A 23,329-nucleotide genomic window follows, 5' to 3' on the forward strand; every position below is an offset into this window, starting at 1 on the left:
TGCAAAACTAATTAAATTTTCTAAGCTCTTTAGCTAATCGACTTTTATATTTATGTACGGTTTGCGCTTATCAAAAGTAAGCGGTCATGTATGTGTAGATTTCAATCTTATATCGAAAAATCACGATAACTGTTCCAAAAAATTCAAAATCAACTTATTAACTAGACTTCACTCAATCGCAAAACTTATAGAGAACATAGTTTCACTTCTCTTCCTTGCGAGATTTATCAATTCGAATAAAATATAATATTATGCTTTGTGTAATATTGACGCCTTGAAAAATCTGTTGTTTCTTTTGACAGGTTTATTACTGGCCCAATTTTTGTCATTTGTGCAAATAACTTCATTGACAAATGGGTTAGAGAAAGTGTAATGTGTTTTGTACAACATTCGATAGCTGTAACAGGACACATACTATTCTTGGTGAGTAAAAAATGTGATCTTATTGTACCACTTGTGATAGATTTAAACTACAAAATTGATTTAAAAAAAGACTGTTTGGTCTTGGGAAAACACATTTAATCGTTATTAGTAACACTCAACTTCTCTAAATAATCGCCCATCACCTATATGCATTTGTTTGTAGCATTGCACCATATTCTCCAATCCTCTGCAAGGAAGCACCCTCAGTTGACATCGATATTCTTCGGTTCCTCTTTACTTTCAACACTGTTAAATATTAATTTCGAAGGAAATGTATATCCTTTAAAGTTTTTATTCCTTAGATTAATCATAAACTGACAGTGGAAAGTAACGTAAAATAATGAAATGAAACTCTTTACTCAACTGTATTAATTTATTACATGTGTATTTATGTATCAAAAAAGTGGTCTACAGTTTCGAGTTCAAGAAGAGGAATTAGTCGTTGGTGCAAGAAAGGTCGGGACTGTACGGCTTGGTTTTAGCAGCTGTATGAAGTCGTGCGTTATGGCCAAGCCACATGAGGTAGCTTCACATGGTTCAGACAAGTTTCAAACGTTTCTGTGCAAAGACAGGAAGAATATGCTTGGAGTGGACGTAAGGTCTAACGAGTTCTCCACAATATGGGCCAAGCCACTTGGGGTGTTTTTCAGACGAGTCAGCAGGACAGGAAACTCCGATTGGCTAATAATAAGCTGATTCCCGAAGCCTACCCAATCTCAACCAATCGGAGAGTTTCTGTTCTGCCGACTCGTCTGAAAAACGCCCCAAGTGGCTTGACCCATATTTTGGAGAACTGGTAAGACCTTACGTTCACACCAAGCGTCTTCTTCGTCTCTTTGCACAGAAACGTTTGAAACTCGTCAGAACCATGTGAAGCTACAGTACCGTAGTCTACTGAATTAAGTACCCACTTTATAAATCTGTAGTTTTCTGCTCGTAAGCAGGTCCTTCTATATGGCAGCAGCCCTCCACTCTCTTCTATTCTCTGCCAGTCGCTTTGTTGGGGTACGCGCCACCTTAGTCCTCCGACACACCCAGAACCTGACAGGAGTGGACAGCGACTATCTCATCCATCGACACCGTACGCCAGCGACAGGGAAAGACTGTTTTGAAAGAGTCTCGAATTGGCGTGTGCGTTAGGCGCCAAAACCGGACACTTTTACATCCGTACAGAAACGACAAAGTCAGACACATCGAATCTCTGACACTTCAAAAACAAGACGCTCAGGTTATACTTCTTGGACGGACTGTACTACGCAGAGCTGTCTGGTTTTCAAACAATGTTATTGTTCTGATAAATCCCCACATGTAGGCTATTCTGATAAACCCTTATTCTGATCGATCAACCTTTCTAAAGTTATTGTAGTGCATTCAAACAAACAAGCAAACCCACAGACTGGCAACAACTTTGAACTTGAGTAAAAAGTAAGAACTTGCTAACGCTCGTTCAACAAATATTATTGAGAGAACAACGGGCGGTATTATCAAGTTGTGAGCACATAACTTGAAGGAGTCAAATTATTTCAGTGTAGGGGATTGTGTATTTCACAAGAGAGTGTGGTTCTGAGGGATATAGGCCTATAGTGAGAAAGTGAAGAAGTGAGGATTTAATTGAATTGCAGTTTTAGTTTTTTTTGCACGGCCGGCCCTCTCTCACATTCAACCATCAACCCTCCAGTACGATGCTACATCAACTATATTATACAATCCTACTCGGTGGAATGGGGGAATTCACAATATTACAAGCAAGAGTTGATAGTAATGAATATTATTGACACAAAGAAATTTACTAATCTAGGCATGGGAATGTCAAATTCAATATAGGTTGTAGATAATTGTCTAAAGCATTGTATGAAATAATAACAAAACCCTGTGGGGTTTTGAAGAAAGGAGAGCATTAGCACACAACCGGGTAAGAGAGAGAGTTGGAGAGAGAGAGAGAGAGTGTGTGTGTGTTAGACAGAGAGAGAGAGAGAGAGTGTGAGAGAAAGGCGCAGGAGTGATAGAGTGGGAGAGAGAGAATGAGAGAGGAAGGAATAGAACTAAATAAGGTTGAGATAAGAGACAATGTCACACAGGAGTATTGTCCAATGGTGGTCACACACACACACACACTTCTACAGTCACACTAAGTTCTAAAAAGAATATTTCAAAGAAAGTACAGTCTGTGCCAAAATTGAAACAAGTTTACTTCCAAGCTATTCTGCCAGCTTAACAGACATAAGCGTTAAAAGCTGATAGCGACAACCAGAGACTGTTTTCCAGGTAGAGAAATTAGTCACGGACTCGCCCCGCCAAAACAAGACACTTCTTTTTCAGCACAAGAACGACAAAAGTAGCCACCGCCAAAACAAGACTGATTTTCAGTGCTAGGATGGATGTGTCTGACTTTGACGGTGGTGTATCCTGACATCCCCCCCTTCGTTGCATAGTAGCTCATCCCCTCCTTGATGTCGTCCAACATTTTGTATCTTCTTCTCCCTCTTCCTCTTCTTCCCTGAACGGTCCCCTCCATTGCATCCACCAACAAGCATTGCCGTCTCATCCAATGTCCCAGCCATCTCCACTTTCTTCCCTTTATCACATCCAGCAGACTCCTTCTTTCCCCAACCCTCCTCAACACCTCCTCGTTTGTAACATTATCCCTCCAACTGATCCCCTCCATCCTTCTCCATATCCACATTTCCAATGCCTCAAGCCTCCTCTTATTCTCCTTTCTCAGCGTCCAAGTTTCTGCACCATACAGTGCCACACTCCAAACAAAGCACTTTATTAGCCTTTTCCTTAGTGTCTTGTCCAGTTGGCTACAAATAATTCTCTTTTTCTTATTGAATGCTGTTTTTGCCATAGCAATTTTTACTTTGATTTCTTTATTGCATTTCATATCCCTCTTCCATTATGCTTCCTAAATACTTGAAAGATGATACCTGTTCCAACTGTTCACCCTCCAGTACAGCATTCCCCATTCTTGCTCTCCCTGCACCAATTCTCATGCACTTTGTCTTCCTGACGTTTATCCTCATTCCATACCTCTCACAAGCCTCATTCACATCTCTCAACATTCCATTCATCATTGTCCAGCTATCAGCCAGGATCGCCATATCATCTGCAAATCTTATGCACTCTATGTGTCTTCCTCCAATGCTGACTCCTCTTTTGCCATCCAAACATTCCTGCAATATATCCTCTAGGTAAACGTTGAAAAGGATTGGTGACATACAACATCCCTGTGTCACTCCTCTTCCCATTCTTCTCTCTTCTCCAATTTCGCCCTCTATTCTCACTCTGCTGGTCTGGTTGACATACAGTTTCCTGATTAGTCTCCTCTTTTATAAATATTATAAAATTCCTCTTATAAATTTTCTCCTCCTTTATATTTTCTCCTCCTCTTTTCTCCTCCATAAATAAGGCGGTCAATTTGAATTTTAAAAGTTGGTGCTTTGCGCTCTAATGAGATTTAATCCATACCTTATTATTTTCTCTACTGATGTTTAATATTTGTTTCACTGTCATTTCAATGTCTTGTTTCAATAGATGCTGACTCTACCAAACAAGGCAAATAAAAACTTTCCGTATCATGTACGAACAACACAGATAGGTAAGTACGTAACACCTTCGTATTCTCAAATCCACCCTGTAAAAAGTCATTTTCATATTAAAGTTATAATTCTTCTTTCGATTTTCTCCTCACTTGACTCGTAAACCCTCAAACTAAATAAGTATTTCCTTTATTTGTCTACGCTTTTTAGTTCTTGATTACTTGTAAGTCAGTAGGTACTCATATTTTTAAATAATTACAGCCTCTGCTGAAATGAGCTATTGCTTCAATTATACTGTGTATTGTTAAAAATAAAACAATGTTTGAAAACAATTAAATTGCCTTTAGTGATAATGTTTTCTTTCTCTGAAATCTTTTACAAAAACATTTTGAATGTTGAAGAAAGGTGTAAGATTGTTTCAGAAGCAGAATGATCGTTAAAGCATTCAAGTCCAATCTTCAAGTATAATACAATCAATTCTGAATAAATTAGTTTGGTACATCAGGTCAAACACTAATTATATTATTCTCAATATGGCAATGTTGAAGAAAATACTTTAATTTACAAACTAATACAATAACAATGACCACACTACTTGGAAGAGATGTCATGCGGTACGGTACATTTCCAAATGTTTCCTAAAGAATATATATTAATATGCTACGGTACTCATTTATTGAGATAAACTTTCCAAGTGAACATGGCTATAAATGGTTCAGTTATGATATAAAGCTCGTTTACCACAAGGCCGCAGCCATCTCAAGCTTTTTCTTGAGATTGAACCATCCATATCAGAAATACTTTAGAATGAAATAAACCACAATAAGTTCTCTTAATGTTGCATACATTGTATTTTTATTTCTTCATTAACTTAATTATTATGTATTATTTTGTGTGATTTTTAACTTGATGCAAAGGTGGTTCATATTTCAGGTGTAATGGAACTTACTGATGGAGCTCTAGGTAACAATACACTAGACCACTTTTGTCATCATCCCTATGCACCTGGAGGGGGGGCAGTTCTACAAGGTCATAGTCACAATCATACTGACTGGAATGTACCAATGGAACTGTTCACGATTAGTAGCAATATGTCTGTGAGTAAAATTTTATGGTACATATTTATTTATTATACTTTTATGGTTAATATTCAAGGATTTTACTTTTGGAGTTCGTATTTAATATCCGGAGTATACTTTCATGGTCCAAATATGGACCATATTTATTGAGTGTATTTTTATGGTCCATATTCATTATGTATACTTCTACATTTTATATTTATGGAGTATAATTTTAATTTTAAGCTTCACATTCATAGAGTACCGTATTCTTTTTTCGAGTTGCAATTTATTCAGAAGAAGTTCATCCAAACACAGTGTAATTCTATCAAATCTAAATTTGTCAACGGTTTGCAACTGTCGTATCTGCAATTCTCATGTAGTACCGCCCACAATGATATAGCGCATTCAAACTGTAGGTACAAATAATTATATGAACACAACTATAGCAATATTTAGTATGTATTTCGTATTATTCAGTAAGGTATCTTTAAAATAAATAGTAGCTCATGCAACGGTTCTATTATGAGAGTCTTTAAAGCACGAGGTAGATGTTAGTTGATACACGAAATAGCGAGTGTGTTAAATACCAAACATTGACGGGCATAAACTATTTATTAAGTACTACCTACTACTTGTGTTCAGCAATCTTTAGCAGTATATAGCGTGTCCTGTTGTCCATTGTTTTGAATTTTGAGAGGAACAATGACCAAGCGGTACTTATAACATAATATGGTAGAAGAATGAATTTGGCTATAAGAAGAGTAGGTGGGAAGCTATTTTATCTATGTATTTCTACAGATGAAAAATACAATATGAAGGAATGAAGGCGGTTCCAGCAGGTGCATTCTTCTTACCCAGTCATGGTCAAATTTTAACAAACCAATTATGCTGATATTTAGTACATAACAACTTTTTACTGTTAAGTACTTCAATAAAAAAATTACCTCTGTTTCTCAAAGGTAACAGAAATGCGGCATGGAAATTGTAGTTGTAAATAATGTCCTATCAGCATACGACTTGAATCAAATTAATTTATCTCAATCTTTAGAAACCAATTGTAATTATTTTTTTCAGAATTACAATCATGTCCTATCAGCTCAATTATGTATGAAAAAAATCAAACTAGGTATCTCAATTCTTACTAGGTACTCAATTTGTCACCAATGACAATTGGTGATGATTTTACTTGATGAATAAAACTCATGTACTTCTTACAACACATCGTGTCTTATGAGAGAAAAATAAATGACTTGGAAAAGTGTGATGATGATTGCTCATTTGGCTTTTTTTAGGATAAGTTCGACCAAGACTTGAAGAAAACTAGTCAAGATAAAGCAAAAGTGTTGACCTGTGTGACTGTTGCTAAAGAAAGTGGACAGATGCTATCTCCCGAAGAAATATCCATGATTCCTGATTTCACCGCTCCAAGCCGAAAGCAAAGAAGCATATATTCACCTAATTGAATGATCATATTATACAGAGAGTGTCCCGCTAAAGGTGGATTCTTGTATCACCAAAGTGTTCTACAAGCAAAAACAAAAAAAAGTTACCTTAGGAGAATGCCTATTTCCTCTAAACAAATCAATAGTATGGTAATGATATACAATGAACTGTATGTATTGTCTAGATATAAAATTCTAAAACTCGTGATTTTTTCAAATTGAAAACGGAAAGGGATATTACATTATCTCTAGGGGAAAATTTTGTTTGTTTTGGCTGGTAGATCACTGTGGTGAGATTAAGATTAGATTTTTTGGTACACCAAGTATTATTAACAACTCTTATTTTTATAGAGAAAATTGTATTGTGAGTTAAAATTTTAAATTGTCAATTTCTTATTGCAATAAATGATTCGAGTAACGATTCCATGTTTGAGAATTTTATTGGTTGCCTTTATGACAAATAATAGGAACCGGCAAAAACCCAAATAGTTTTAAAATTATTATAATCAACTACTCGTATAACAAAGCATGAGAAATATGCCAAGCTCTGTACAAACTATTATACTTTTTAGAATCATCCAGTTATTTTGCCGGCCTCTGTATTACCAACCATTTTTTAGAATATTATTGAATAATAACGTCAATAACTATGTTTGATAGTAAAATATAATACTATAGCTACGAAATCAGATAATGATAGGAACTCTGACTCTGAAATTACCAAAAATCTCAACTCGAATATTAATTACAGTAATGCTGGATATAATGCTATTTGACTCTGAGCTTACCAACAATCTCAACTCAAATATTAGCTATAAAGTTGAGCTCAAAGCTTCTGATCTGACAAACAGAATGCACCTTTAATATAAATAAAAATCTCAGTACCCTTTTAATATTATTTTGTGACAAAACAAAATGACAAAAACATGTCATGTTGTGACAAAATAATTTAAATGGGTACTGAGATTTATATTTTTGTTTATATTGAAATATAAGAAATACAAGAATGCATAATGTATTTTATATTAAATACAAGAATGCACCTTATTGCAAAAAATTGTGTGTGTTTTTATTTCTAATGAATAGTTATTATTGTTGATCAGTACGGTAGATAAATTATCACATATATGACTTTTCAACAATGAGGAAAATTCAGATATTCCTTGAAATATAAGCGAATACAAGTATTTGTTGGCTTGTTAACAAACTGGAGATTCAATTATTGGAAAATCCTCAAATATAAAAACAGGTTAACGATTACAAACTATAACTAAGCTTGATAGTTCAAATTTTGGGAAATAAAAAATAATGAATACTACTCCAATTTGTTTTACATACATGTATTGAATATATTTTTCACACATGTATTGAATATATTTTTTACACATGTAATGAATAAATTATTAATTAGATTAATTAATTCATAAATAGATATATAATACGAAAATGAATTAGTCCATTACATAGCTATAGTGGAACATATTTACAAAGAATATAAATATAATAAATTAACCAATAGAAAAATTAATCCCTGTCTTGACTATGCATGCCTTCGAGTTAAGTATCAGCATTTATCATAAACGAGTAGAGGTGTAACTGATTGTAACTATATTGAATTATAGCTTTGTAGTTCCATACTGAAAATTGAAAGATTAATATTATCCTATCAAATTCACTTGAGAATAGAAAATTATTCAAAACGTGGAATAATTATATTACATTATTTTGTTGAAATTACGAGGATAATCTTTATTGAAGTTGAAAACTTTCGGCAAAAAGAAAATTATTCTGATGGGACTCGAACCTACATTATTTCATTCGTAAGTCCGGCACTCCACGAATGCACTCGTTTGTGGGGATAATAGTAGCCTATATAGCACATTATAAAAGATATATGAGTGGTAGTAAATCATTGATTCTTATCGTTTCCCCACAGAGAGATGGTCCAATAATATGAAAAAGTATTTGCCTATTGAATGAATAAATATAGATAAATAATGAATACAGGGGATTTCAAGATGAATAGCGGGGTTCTTACACGTTATAATTTATGTATAACGTCCAAATGAAATGAATTTATAAATCAAATTAAAGAGAAAATCAAACATTTTTGTTTGTTGGCATCAGTTCACATCAGTAGGGCATCATTAGTGCACATCATTGGTCTTTGTAAACTTTAAAACACTGAACACTTTCTGTTCTTTAGTCACAATCTTGAGCGCTTTCTAGCTGATTTCGGCGGATACATTCCGAGCATTTTAGTTTCTCATCTATTTGATATTCACTTGTGACTGTTAGTTTGATGAAATAAATATTGTGTTTGAAACCCTACTATTCATCTTGAAACAATCGTTATAATAATTTAAAATGGGTCGTGTAAACTCAATGGCTCGTGTTTTCAAAAACAAAGAGTACTATTGTAGTGGATGCATTCAAAAACTATTGAGTAATAAAACATAAATATGGTTGGCAGGGTCATACAATATTTGTTAAGTCAAGTCTTGGGCCGGCCTCAAGCCAAACATCAAATATCACATGAAAATTAAGGCTCACTATATGACACATATCAATTTGTGTACATATTTTTCCAAATAAAATCTTTTAAGAACAGAGTTGCATGGTGCGTGAGTTCAAGAAACTTGTCTGATGACTTTGGAGATTTCTTAATTCTTCTGGAGGCGCTTATACTTGTCAAGCGCATTGTGAACGAATGTGGTGAGAATTTGCAGTTTGTCGGAGTTTTGTCTGCCAAACGCCAAACCGAGAGTGCAGAGAGGAGTGAATGCACAAACGGCAGACGCTAGACCCGCTCCTGTCAGTATGATCATCACCAGTCCAAAAAACCACAAACCAGCCTTAGCAATAGCCTTGAACCCTAGCACAGGAGCGATACCCGCTAGAGGAAGAGCATGCAGAAGATTGGGTGAGGTTTGCTCAGTTGGCACCAGGAATCCTTCATATCCGGTCTGTACGGCGAAACCTTGCGGCTCTTGCAGTCCCAAGTGCGATGCTCCCTCCTGCAATAGATGCTCAGTCGTGGCAAGACAGCAGGTAAACAATGCTGTCAACAGCAACACTACAGCTTCCTTCAGCATTCTGCAACCAAATTCATTCTTTTAGAATCTATTTTACTTTTTCAAAATAAATTGATTCACAGCTGGACAATTCCCACACCGAAAATAGTTGTTTGCTTTAATAAAATCAACAGTCGCTTCACCCAATACTATATCGAACAATCAAATTCAAGAATCACGTTTTCGTCATTTTCAAGCGTCTTTTTCGTCAAAAAACTGAATTATACATTTGGGACAGTCGGAAGATATTATTGATTAAAAATTAAAATTAAATCAAAATTGACTTTTTTAATTTTAATCACTTTTGAAAAATTGTAACTCAGTAAATCATAAAAGATAGATTTCATTTGATCTCATCAAAGATTGATTTCATTTTATTCAACATTGTATAATCCAAAAAAGGCGGAATTTTTATCTCAATTGAAGATTATTCATGTAATTTTGACAAAATATTATATAGGGAGCAGTTTGACTCAGTGTCGCGCTGATAGCTATCACAAAAGTTTCAAAAATAAACTGCTAGTCTTCAATTATCAAATTCCAAGTGCATCAATACGGTAATCGCAATAATTCGTGATGGAATGTAATATTGATAAAAACCAATATCTTATTTCAATTTAATTCAGTTACAATTCGATTCTAAGATTTTGTCAATCTATTGATGCATGTAAATAGGGTATATATTCCATTGTCCATTGAGAATTTTATTTGTTCTACTCATATTATTTCAAACTAACTTCTATCTCTCTCTATGAATATACATCTCATGTCGTGTGTTAATGGGAAGATATTATATCCTTTTCCGGAAGTCAACAATTATTTGTTGAAACACCGCAGATATATTTAGTAACATTACAATAATATATTATCGATATTCTAATTGATAATTTTTATACTTTGTAAATTTTGTTGATAATAATAATGAATTATTAGCCATACTGAAATTTATTGTAAATTAGTGTATAAGCCACAATCACAGATTTATGTTTAGTTAGTAGTTATCTATAGTAATAGATAAAGATTTTGCATGTTTGAGTAGTCCTGATTTTCCGTTTTTCAATGTCTATGTATAAAGCACAATGAATTTGAAGTTTATTTATTCTTTCAATATACATGTATAATCTAAATTTTTTCTTTATTGAGAAAGTAGTATTATGGTGTAGTCTTCTCATGAGTTTTCAATTTCTTTTGATACATAATTGATTATTATACTATATTTATGGAGGTGGATGCATTCGAAGTTGAATACCCAAATATTGAGAGTCCTTTTTTATGTTTCCGAATTTCTTGTAAAATAATAGTGACAGTTATAATAACCGTTCTGAAAGGCAAGAATTTTGCAAATTCTTTTCGTTTTCATCAGTTTTAAATAATCATACATGAAAGATGTTTTTATGACTCCCTCGTATTATCTGAAAATTACTGAAGGCTATAATAGTTTCATGCTTGGCAAAAGTTGATGTTCTGCATATACATTAAAAATGGAATATTTATTGGATTTTTATGGTTTCTGAAAAATGTGATGAATTTCTCAACTAGTTTTGAAAATAATGAAAAGCCTAGACAGTTTTTGGTGAATGCCTATTAATTTCATCTTTACATTTTGTGATAATCTTTCACTAAATAACGAGATGTTATTATTAAACAATCGGTGCAAAATTATAGAATACTACTTGTTACCCATACGCAATAATTATTTTATTCACCGATGAATATTGATAGTTAGAAATGATGCGTTTTCTAGATATTATTTTTGGACGTCGAGGTGGAAGGCTTTTACGTTATATCCTCCACCCTCAAGTCAATCGCCTACTCAAGTTGAGTGCTAACATAGGTAATAGTTACATTTACGTTCTATTATTTCTGACAATGGTAGACACTTATCTATCGATTTTGCATATGAAATAATAATTCCCTTCTGGTTTTATTACCGTATAGTTTTCTATTAATTCTAATCATAAGCTCTTATTATTCTCAAATCTAAATTTATATAAGCAGATATCTTTAAAAAAACGTATCCGTAGAAAATCCGTAGGCTGGCTTTTAATTATCGTACGGTATTTGAAATTACGTGTATGAATTCTTATTATCTTGAGTATTATTATTTTCTATGAAACACGTAACTATCAACACCATATTTTCTATTTCTCTTAGGTACGGTAGCCAAATAATTGTTATTGACCACTTTAATCTTCAAGTTACCGTTCACTAATTACTACTACCAGTATCTAAATAACAAAAAACAATATGGTAATAACAAAGAGTTATTTCATCCAAGGTCTATCTACTATTAATTTAGTCAATACAATTATTCACACCAGTACTTGACGTTTCATTACAATATAAATTCGATAATAATTTAAATGAATTCATCACACCCATAATTTTTTCATTAAACATTATAATAGCCTCTATAAATTCAATAGTCTATCAGAGATGTTACAAAATTGTTCCACAATGAAATGAAATAAAGAACACCACAATTTTTCATCTTATTATTTTACAAGGATAACGCGAAGCTTGAGTTTCGATGTTTTTTTTTTAGAATTCGTCAGTTCTATGTTGATTCTGAAGCTCTCTCGCATTTCATAATGAATTATTAAGATATTTTGTATATTATCTTTGAAAAATATATAGGATTTTTGAAACAGTGGATAATATGGGGGGATTGAATCAATCTATTTCAGATGATAAGCAGCTGGAATTTAATCTGTTTTAATGGCTTTATGGAATGAATTTTTATGAGTTTCAATAATAAATTATTTATTTTCTCATCATTATTATTGATATTGATATTTTAGTTTATCTGATAGATGATAATTTGACACATTATTGTGAGACTACTGTACGGTACTCCCTTACACCTTACATTCCCGAATCATGGCTTCAAAAAAATATGGAGCTTTCATAGCATAATTGGTAAAATTAATATGCGAGTGTTATTTCAATTCAACCTTCCTGCCTGATACAAAGGGTGTTTTGTGATTACTCCTGATTAACCCGATAGAACAGAGTGCATAATAAAGATAACTTAGAGAAATGCTGGAATGTAATATAACTCACCTGATACAGTTGTATGTTGTATGAGTTGCACGTTGCAGAGAATGTGTGGTAGTTTCATGTGATCTATCAAAATATATATAACCTAGTTATAACGGCGTATCCATACCCTTGTCGCGGCGGAGAAGAGGTACAATGTCTTACTACCTCAGGCTAATAAATTGTTACAATAGATATAATCGTTACCCCCTTCCACCTTGCCCAAACACCTCTCATATCCTCACCAAACAAGCGACACAAATACTGCTATCATATTTATCTTGATTATAATTAGCCATAGAGCTCCCGAAATGGAAGACGTTCAGTGAAATACTGTAGGCCTACTTGGTGCTGTTTTTCTTGTTTGCCAACAATTTTCTATTATTTTTTTAAGCAGTTTCATTTCTTTGCTCAGTATTTTTCTGACTTAAGGAGATGTTTTCTACGGAATAATCCGTTTGTTTATAATTTTTGTAAATTTCATTATTGATCATTTTAGACAGAAACTATGTATTTTTCATTACTCTACACATAAGCAAGTGAAGTTACTACATACCTATAATGTCGATCCAGTTATTTTTATTTCTATGATTGGAAAGCATCATGTTATGAACATAAGACTGTCTTTTTTTCTGTTGAAGCCGTTTTTAGTTATTCTTGGGAGAAAAAAAATTCCCTATCCACCTTCTTCTTAACATTTTCTTCTTCTTTTTCCCCCACATTTACTAGGTCAGCTATATTATAGAAATATCGAAGGAATTTGTGTTGCAATTACAGCAGTAACATTTATTTGAGTTGTTGTTCCTTGTATTGTCACATTTTATAGAGCAACATCAATTAAAAAAAAAAAACAGCAACGTCTTTGATGAAATGCTATTGGAGAAGAATTCAAATAAAATATTCAGAGAATCAATTGATTAATGTTTCATAATGTTGAAAATGTAATTCTTGAAACGACTACGGTACTGGTAGGTCAAGGTGAGGTGCATGTCTATCATCAAAGAAGTATTGTAAAAAATACTAGTAATTCTAGATATAGAAAAATACATAGATATAGTAAAAATACTAGATATTATTGCCGTGCTACTAAATTTGTCCAAGAAGGTTTGATAGTTCTCACCTATCACCTAAAGACAGTTACCGGTTCCATTTACCAATATCTTGAGAAATCATGAATGGATTTAATGCTTATGAATAAGAACTCCAGTTTAGAGCAAATCAAATTATAATTTTCACAAAACTTGGGCAATTGAAAACGCAAAAACACTCAACAAAACTATTTTGATACATAAAACAACTTCTTACAAACTAAATACTTATCTGTATATGTTTAATTAATTTATCTGGCTACAGGCTTTCAATATTAAACGAAATATTTAACACAAATTGAGAAAATAATGAAAATATTCAGATATCAATTAAAACATCTTGAACTTCACTTATATAGAAAAATTTGAAGAGAACAAAAACACATCTACTACAAGCCACCAGCCATTTTTCTTTGAGAGAAATGCCTGAAGGTTCCAAAGCTACACCTAGACACGTCATCAATTGCCAACCTCTCAAATGAAAAAATACAAGTTTACAATTTACATTTATTATTCTCAATAAAACTTTATTTTTAATCTGTTATGAATTTATTTAGCCTTTATGTTGTTTATTATCATTTTTTAATTCAGAAAGAGAACTATATTACATAAGTTATTCAACATTAGAACAGCTGATAAAAATTTCAAGCAGATGTTAAGTCCACATATCGATTACACCGATATTGACTATCAAGTTTTACTGATATTCTGAATATCGAATCGAAGATTCGATTTTTTTTATTGAGAAAAAATATAATATTACATTATTTATCAATAATTGATCAATTATTTATCATTAGATGTGATCTCCCCTTGCATCATAGTAATGAGTGTAACCTACGAGAGCTGTGTGAACAACAATGTTTCAAGATCAATTTTCCTGAAGAGACGCATTATGACTTTTAATCATTACGTATCTTTAAATTTAAAAAAATTGACAGACGAAAATTGAAGTTAACTGAGAAAAATAACGAGTTTTTTCAAGCAAAATGTTGGAGTTGAATGTATGACTGAATAGCATACTTAAAGAATTAATAATAACACTTTTGGCCTAGCCTAGATCTAATCTACGGAAATACTCAATATCATTCTTTGGAGCAGTGCTAAATTTATAGATTCACGACTGAAAATAAGAAACAAGCAACAATGGATTTTTCGATAATCGTAAAATAATGCGAACATTTCGGTTATCAGTGACCTCTGCTTGTTCAATGATCATTGAAGCCAGCGGCAGTTGCCTTCATTCACTCGCTCAAACAATAAGACTAGTGTGCAATTTGGATGCTACAAACCAACAAATTTTTTACTCGATTTTCAAAGTTTAGCCTAGTATGCAATTTCATCCAACCACTACAACTTAGTGAGCTATCGATTGATAACTCAAGTGACTGCTTTGAATAATAACTATAATCTATTAATTAAGAAGTGCGACTTTCAGACTACCGGTCTTGAAAGACTATTTATAACTCTATTCTAGTAATTCATGTTTTTCATCAACATATTGACCAAAATACCAAATATTAATTAATACACACACCAACGCACATACTGCAAATACTGTTTCCCATTGACAGGTAGTAACCTGTTTCGGGAGGAGTGATTCACTGAAATGTAAGCCTATCACTCATCCTATAACTTTCACGTCCATGTTCATAGATTACGGTATAGTCTTCAATATTTATCACAATTACTATAATAATAAAATTATTAAACATAAAATTCAAGGCAAGATCAACCCCGGACTAAAAAACCGTTCTCTTACCAATATTTTAATTCCTAAAAAAATATAATTTAAAAAAAATAAAAAGTGTAAATTTACAGTCAGGATCAAAAATTCATATTTGAAACAGCGAAATGGCACTGATTCACTCACTCAATCATTCATAATCAACAGAACTAAAAATCTACTGAACCATAGCCTATATACGTTCAAATTTGTCATGAATGTTCAGTTGACTTCTAGAGGCGCACTAATAACGGATTTGAAAAAATCTAAAGTTACGTCCAAAATATGCGTTTTTCTGCGTTTTCTCAGCTTTTTCAAGAACTATTGGGCAAAAAACGTTCAAGTTTGGGACACAGCCTCAGCTGAGATGTAAAAATTTTGTATAGGAGGAATTTGGAATAACGCGTAAGTTCCGCCCAAAATGGGCGGTTTTTCAGCAATTTTTCGGCGTTTTCAAAGACAGAGACATGTACATGTTTTCTCCCATTGAAAATCGTCAACACTTTGAGGCTCAGTTCAATCACCGGTTGATTGAACTATGTGGCTTGAAGTTTCAGAAATATCTGATTATTCAAATCAGATGAAATAAAAAAACATTTCCCTCATGTGAACATGATTAAGATATAAGAATTATTGTATTTCAGTCTAGTACTGTAGTCCAGTACAGTATTGTACTATATACTAAAAATACTTAGTATTGTACTTCTTTGAAATTTGAGATAGAAATTACGTAGATAATTTACAAAACATTTATACATCATCTATTCCTTTCAAGATCCATAACCCACTTGAAAATTAGGAAAAAGCCCCATTTAATTCAGCATTGCCATCATCTAAGCTGGATATGTGTATATTGTTGAGACTCGTACCGTACCTGAAAACCTTGGAAAATCTCACTCTAAACGCAAAAGAAATATAAGGCGTAGGCCTATTTTCAGCGTAGTTTGACAATAGTCCTAACACAACACTTCTGTACCTGGAGCTGTACTTTTTTACCAAATTTAAAAATTTTCTGTTTATTTGTTTTTGAAAAAGCAGAGAACACTTGGGAGAACACTGTAAAAATGACTTTTTGGGGCGTATCTTTTATCCGATGAGGCTTGAAATAGTTCAAGTTGCATTGAGTATGGTAGTTAATTGCATGCGATCAATAATCCAGCTGACAACTGATTCATTTTGACTGATAATTCTTTAGTATGATGCTTTCTATGTACAGTGGCAGATAATCTACCGGTATATTGTAATATTAGAGTAGAAGAAATTCCCTCCCCTTTATGTTATCCTTATAAAATTTAAAAATACCTAAAGGTGCGTACAGACTCTCGCTCTGCTCTGCAACCGAACGTCACTCCAGCAGAGCGATTGATGATCGACCGGGGAGCAAGAGTAGTTCGACCGGGGAACGCGAGAAGATCTAACATCTTCCGTAACGTTCATGATGGGTGCGTGGGCGGTCCGACTGTGGTTCGATGGAGGTACGAAGGCGGTACGAGGGCGGTACGAGGGAGGAGCGTGCTCGGTGCGGGTTGGAAGCACAAATATGTGTACACAGCTTTACACATACGTCATCGCACAATTAATTCAAAAATGAATATCCTGCCAATCTCATGGAAATCCATGACAATGCGTCATATACGTACATACACACATAGGCCTACATAAATCTGCCTTGTAGCTTTTCCTCCGCCCCGTAGTTAATTGTGATTCAAGTCATTCTACTGGTAAATCTGATCCAATTTATAATGATTCTTGATTTCAAATATATATTAATATTTTATTCATAAAAATATAACTTTTTACGATCTAATTATGAATTTCCGTGATTGAGATTAAATATTCTAATAGTTCATTATATTTCTACATGGCCTAAGAAATCTTGGCAATTCGGCAACGGTGTGGAATAATAGCAATAATAACAAAAATAATAGTCATATTAATAATCGTTTGGCTTTTATTGATGGGGAGCCTCTAACGAAAGTTCCACCTCGCCTGGTCTCACGACTGTTATTTATCAGCCGGGATAGATAATATAACGTGCCCATCCGATAACACGGAATTGATCAGTTGCGACCTGAAAACTCTGACACCAGACCTGAGCCAACCAGGTCACTCGATATTATTATTATTATTAACACGGAATTGATTTGGCTGAAACATTTTGTTCATATCTGGGTTTGAACCCGGGACCTTGAGGCAGCTACACAAGCTCTTCTATATCCACAAGAGACTATACCACGAATCACTCCATCGATGAGGAGTAAGATTTCAGAGTACTGACTTTACTCAGATGCTGACTTTGGAAACTGAATCTTACTTAGATTATAAAATGAATATTGTCCAGTGTAATAAAAACGTGTTACATTGCAAATGTGGTGTGTATAGTAAAAAAATTGTGCTAATTTTTTGTGAGGATGATATCCACGTGAGCTTATGCTTGTGAGTAGGTAATCGGGAGGATGATGGAAAGAGATAAGAATTAGATTTATCACTTCACGATAAGGAAGAAGTAGACCTAATAGAAAAAATAAAAGAACAATAACTGTGAGAAAGGGAAGAAAATGTAGGCTGAATGGAAAAAATCAAGGGAAAGTTTCTTCCAAATTTTCAAAAATGTTGGCTATTACTTGTGCTTTTCGAAGAGGAGCTGCAAACGCTCTGAACAAATGCGGTTTGTCAAGAAGTGAATTTTGCTGTCCAGCAGCTCAATTCTTAACAACATCCTAATCCAACTACGAAAATGGCAAAGTTAACTATCGTCTGGTGTGCGAGAAGGGAAAGAATAAGATAAAGAAAAATGAGAAGAGTTTATCATGTTACAATATTGTTTTTGGAGAATAAAAATTCTCAATTCAAATTTCAGTTGTTACAATTAACATTTGCGAATTTGTTTAGCTGAAATTGGCGCACATTTTTGTTGTAGAGTGGGTGGAAGTGATGAAAAAATTAAGATAAATGTAGGAAAGGGGGGAGGGGGAAGCAATAGGCCAACAGGGCATTGTAAGGCGCCAGCTCAGTGCAAAATGTGCGGCCGACCATCCATGTTGTTGTTGTTAGTGCTTCTGTTGAGTGCGGCCGCAGCTGCATCAAGCGCTGAGACCGACGCCGACTGTGATGCAGCCAGTAATGCTGATCTGGAGACACAGTTACGGATAGCGCAGATCAAAGAGGAAATCCTGCGCAGATTGAAACTGAGTGAGGCTCCAGTTGTGAATGCTAGTTTGAGTGCTGCTCCTCACAGCTTACCCGCTCCTCTCGCTCATCTGGCGCCTGCGCCTCCTCCGTCCTCCTCAGCAACTCCTCGTGATGACGTCACCGTAGACAAAGTCATTCTTTTTCCTGTTCATCAAGGTAAATACACTCTACTCCAACTTTACCAAGTTTATCAATTTATTATCGAATTTTTATTAAGATGCAATTTTTTCTTATCCAATCCGATTTTCTTTCTTCTGACCCCATTATTAAATATTTTTCAACAGATATTGATCATATGATAGTCATATTTCGTCAAATATTTCTTTGATCACTTTATAAATGGACTAGCTTACCCGGCGAACTTTGTACAGCCGAAAAGTCAAGGTATCTCATGTTACATTTGACTTTATTTGGTGAATCATAAAATTTCTGACAATCAATTTTTTCATTTACATCTCAATACGGACTTCTTTTGTGCTTAGTCATTTATGTGCAGCATTTATTATTCCGAAAACCTATTCTTCTCAATCAATTATTACTATCCGTAGTAATTTCTATCAGTAAAGCGTTGAATTAAAAAAAAAAATAGATAGGATAAATCAGTGTTTCAAAAATGAATTTAATGTTTTCATAGTTGTTGATTGTCAATAGATGGTCCAGGAAATATGTGATGAACGATGAATTACACAGAATTCCATATTCTTTCCATCTTGCATTTTAGGATGAATATAAGCTAAGCTAAATTCAGAAAAAAATGTAAATTAGTCAGTAATTAATGAATGCAATATGAACAACTCTCTTTAATGAGGTGAATAATTTTTTTCCAACATTTTCCAGTTTCTCAATGATAATTATTTGAATAGGTCTTCTAAGGAACGCTTATCTACAGCTTTTACCAATCAACTACATTAACTTCAACTCCAAACTAACGTTTTAATACCAGTACACAATTTATCACAGGGTGACGTGTTTATTATACGGCTGGTAACTTCAGATGCTAAATCATATTATCACAATATGATCTTGAATCATGATCATCTTTCCGTTCTTCGGTAGCCGCTCGGCCGAAAATTTCAAAAACATAGGTCTGTAAAACGGATTAATAAATAATTATGATTAGCCCCCCTATTAAAATTTCTGGTCAGAAACCATCCCCAATATTCACACAACATCACCAATATTCCCAAAGTTGAATGCTGTTCTGTCAAGTCTATAGGAAACAAACAAACAAACAGACATTCATTTGTATATAAATATAGATGGACTTTGTCTTTGATTTACACTAGAAGCAGAATTATTGTGAAATTTCTCCATCTTCAAGGTTTTCGGAGTCTTCGGGGTAGTTGCTGGTAATTAATTTTAGTTTCTGTTGAACATGATTTTTGAAATTCGCCATATCGAGATGATGAATAAACAAGATATTGTCAATTGATTATCACAGGTGGAATCGACATTTTTTGATCATTCATTACCTCCTTATTATCATTCATCTTTGTCACACATATTCTACCAATTATTTTATTGTGTAATGGATCTTACCCTCTATATATATTTCAAGTATATATTTCTACTTAATGCTGGTCAGTTTCTGGTCTCATATTCCATAAATTTCAAAACAAAACGTCAAAACGTAGCCTTATACATTTAGGATGTATTCTTCAGAGTAATGAATACAAACTAATTCACCAAAATTCCACTTATGAATACTTTTGCTGCTGCGATATTGACAGGGGAAAAAGCTACAAGAAGTAAATGGATTATCACTTCTAGAAAAAATTCATTTCAGCAGAAGTCGAAGCTGTCAGCAACTAACAATATTGCCAGTAATCATTAGACTTAAATGTTGGGATGGAAATGATTATTGTTGTCACTATTTTCAGTTGTAGAAGTCACGAAGGTGTTGGATATGGAATATTAAATAAAAATTTTGTTTTTCTATATAGCAGCGGAAAATAAACTAGAATTCAGTCATTAAGATGTCTCAGCATTGTTCTAAATTAAATTCAATTCAGTTTTATTGTTTGTAAGTTCCAATATAATAATATAATAATTTTGTAGTTGAATGCTCAGTAAGAAACCTGAGACAGAATTATTATTACTATAAAATAAGGCAGTGTTTCTCTCAATTATCTACATTTCCATTTCATATTAATTCTTTTTTTTTTTCATTTTTTATCGTTGGTCGATTGGGAGGGAGAAGGCTTTGATTGGTGCAATTTCACAGATTGTTGTTCATCACTCAGTTACTGGCTTCACCGGTAGATTTTGAAGATAAAGTTTCAATTAATTGTTCATACCAATCAGGAGAAAGTAAGCGTAGCTAAGAAATGAGATTGAGAAGTTGTACAAAATCACTCAATCAATAACTATATTATCTACCGGCAGACTTACTTCATAACTAGGTTTCCAAAAATTCTTCTCCAATCAGGACAAAGTAGGTGGGGCTTGATGTCTTGCGCGATCTGATCAGTAGTGCATCACTCAGTACATCACTATAAAACTGCTGCTATACCATAACTATTACATTGGCAGACTTTGAAATTCCGTCTCAACTTATCTTTGACCAATCAGGGAAGATTAGGCGGAAGTATAAAATAATGAACAATCAGGAGGGATTAGTTGAAGCTTGACGAAGGCGTCCAATCAAAAGGGGAAGGGAGTTTGATGGGTCGCGAAATTGAATAAACATCCAAAGGTGGGTCCAAACATCAAAGGTGGTAGGGAGCCACTGTTTTACGGAAATAAAAATAATTGCAATCTCCTTTACCGGTAAAATGGGGTGACTTTGTCCCAATTTTGGTGGGTTGAGATTTTAAACTTCTTGCAATCAATACTTGAGTTGCGAAAATGTTTTGCAATATCTTTTATTGTATTCTGCAATCTCTGAAGATTTTTTTCATTATAAAAAATTAATATTTTTCTCCACTTTAACAAAGATTTATTTTTTTGAAATTAAGAGACAATGTCAACCAGGGGTTGCAATGACTTTGTCTCATCACTTTAAAAATATGTGTAAAAAAGTTCATTTTCAAGAGTTAGACAAAGTGAAACCAACTGTTAACCTTCAACATTGAAAACAAATGAAATCCATATCAAGAAATCACAAATTATTTTTTGAAAAATATTTCAATTTCTGCTGCTTAAAGATCTTCTTTAGCGTCGAGGCATGGTGGCTCCAGCTGCAGTAGGTATCACCTAAAAATGAATTTTAAGATCAATCTCAAGCAAGGTGAATATTTTGTTTTATTAGGTAGAATACATTATACATATAATATTATATGTAGAATACATATGATATTTAACATATTTGGAATTGTATTTGCATCATATCCTGCATAATATCACAATTTTTATACTGGGACAAAATCATCCCAAGTTTAACCTAAAAGTGACCTTGTTGTATTTAACTAGTAACAAAACCCTAACAAGTTCAACTATGGATATTAGGCTATAGATATACCAATTGAAATATAATAAAAAGGCCAAAATAATATGTACTCACCAATATCATAAGTCTTTTAGAAATAAGTTTTCTAATACGAAGTTTTCCAACAACGAAATCACAAGATGAAGCAAGCAGTATGGTTTTGTGTCGATTGCCGTGCTACCAATTTTTCCTTAAACGGTTGGAATAGCATTTAACACCTATCAACCTAAGGATAGTTGTCGGTTCCAATGAAATAGATTCTTGATAAACTGTGAACGGATCTATTGCCTATGAATGAGAAATCCAGTTTTCAGAGCAAATTAACTTATAATCTTCAGATGAAATTACACAAATACACAAAGAAACATATGTCTTAAGCCTAATTATTTCAGAGTTATTACGAACTAAAATACTTATCTAGTTTACAGTTGAAACACAGTGGCTATTGGCTTGAAAATACAAACCGCTATTTAATAATAAACTAGTACACAATAAACTTGTATAAAACTCAATTTAAAACATTAATAAATTCACTTAAACTGACAATAAGTCAGAGCACAAAATTACATAAACAACAGCCAGCCATGTTTTCAGAAGAAGAAAGAACAGGAAAAACCACAAGTTGCAAGTCACGAAGCCAACGCCTAGTTCAGTATCGATTTTTACAGACACGTCACCAAAAAATTATAACTTACAAGTTTAGAATTCACATTCTACATCTGTTCTCAATAAAACTTTATTTTGAAAATGTTATTTTAAATTTTTATATATATCATCTCTATTTAACTAAACCATTTATCTTTTTAATTCTGTCAACCCAGCCTTGGTGACACCATGGAACAATGCAACAAACATTTACGATAATAAATTCTCCGTCAAAAAATTTGTCCGTCTATTGATAACTCTGACATTTACTATAAAGTTCCATAGATCTCGAATTGAAGATTCGATTCCAATGTGAGAAGAAAAATGTAATATTACACGATATTCAACTAATATATCGAGATTTGACAATATATCGATGGTAGAAACTCAATAATCATCAAGGCTACGACTAGCAATGTTCAACATCGATTTTGGACAACAGAAATCGGAGATAAACTGATTTGAATATATTTCCGCGAGGTGGGACAAAGTCACCACGGTCAACGGTAGTTACCGTAATTTAAACTTCCAATAAGTTTAACATCGTTGTCAAAGAATTCTTCCAAGAATAAAATCACTATATTCTATTGTATTTTTTCTATTTCTTCTAGGAGAGCTTCAGTTCCACAAAATTAGGTTCAATTGTCGAAAATTTGTGAATATCACAAGAATC

General features: G+C 33.4%; 3 protein-coding genes across 5 annotated transcripts in view; 2 read left to right on the top strand and 1 right to left on the bottom strand.

Annotated features, from left to right (window-relative positions):
* The window catches only part of LOC111055885 (transmembrane protein 145-like), a 125,956-nt gene extending 119,067 nt beyond the window's left edge, over positions 1-6,889 (top strand). The window contains exons 10-13 of the mRNA XM_039441504.1: positions 303-423; positions 3,958-4,021; positions 4,896-5,059; positions 6,316-6,889. Coding sequence (XP_039297438.1) covers positions 303-423; positions 3,958-4,021; positions 4,896-5,059; positions 6,316-6,486 — 520 coding nt within the window. The 3' untranslated portion in view covers positions 6,487-6,889. The remainder of the gene's footprint in view (positions 1-302; positions 424-3,957; positions 4,022-4,895; positions 5,060-6,315) is intronic.
* A 1,299-nt stretch (positions 6,890-8,188) lies between these two features.
* Positions 8,189-12,760, bottom strand: LOC111050924. Its single transcript, XM_022337308.2, has 2 exons — positions 12,603-12,760; positions 8,189-9,561 (listed from the first exon to the last, which is right to left on the bottom strand). Exon 2 carries the CDS (start codon positions 9,558-9,560, stop codon positions 9,129-9,131), a length of 432 nt encoding a protein of 143 aa, XP_022193000.1. The 5' UTR covers position 9,561; positions 12,603-12,760; the 3' UTR covers positions 8,189-9,128.
* A 5,625-nt stretch (positions 12,761-18,385) lies between these two features.
* LOC111050928 (inhibin beta B chain) overlaps positions 18,386-23,329 on the top strand; it is a 43,468-nt gene continuing 38,524 nt past the window's right edge. The window contains exon 1 of one of the 3 annotated variants that reach the window (XM_039441507.1): positions 18,386-18,740. In XM_039441507.1, coding sequence (XP_039297441.1) covers positions 18,413-18,740 — 328 coding nt within the window. In that variant the 5' untranslated portion in view covers positions 18,386-18,412. The remainder of the gene's footprint in view (positions 18,741-23,329) is intronic. The other 2 variants (XM_022337313.2, XM_022337312.2) reach the window with 2 other exon arrangements.

This window comes from Nilaparvata lugens, chromosome X (genome assembly GCF_014356525.2).
Source record: "Nilaparvata lugens isolate BPH chromosome X, ASM1435652v1, whole genome shotgun sequence".
In the NCBI taxonomy this organism is placed as follows: Eukaryota; Metazoa; Arthropoda; class Insecta; order Hemiptera; family Delphacidae; genus Nilaparvata; species Nilaparvata lugens.

Coding starts and splice junctions, on each gene's coding strand:
- LOC111050924 (XM_022337308.2), bottom strand. CDS start 9,560: ATGCTGAAGGAAGCTGTAGTGTTGCTGTTGACAGCATTGTTTACCTGC.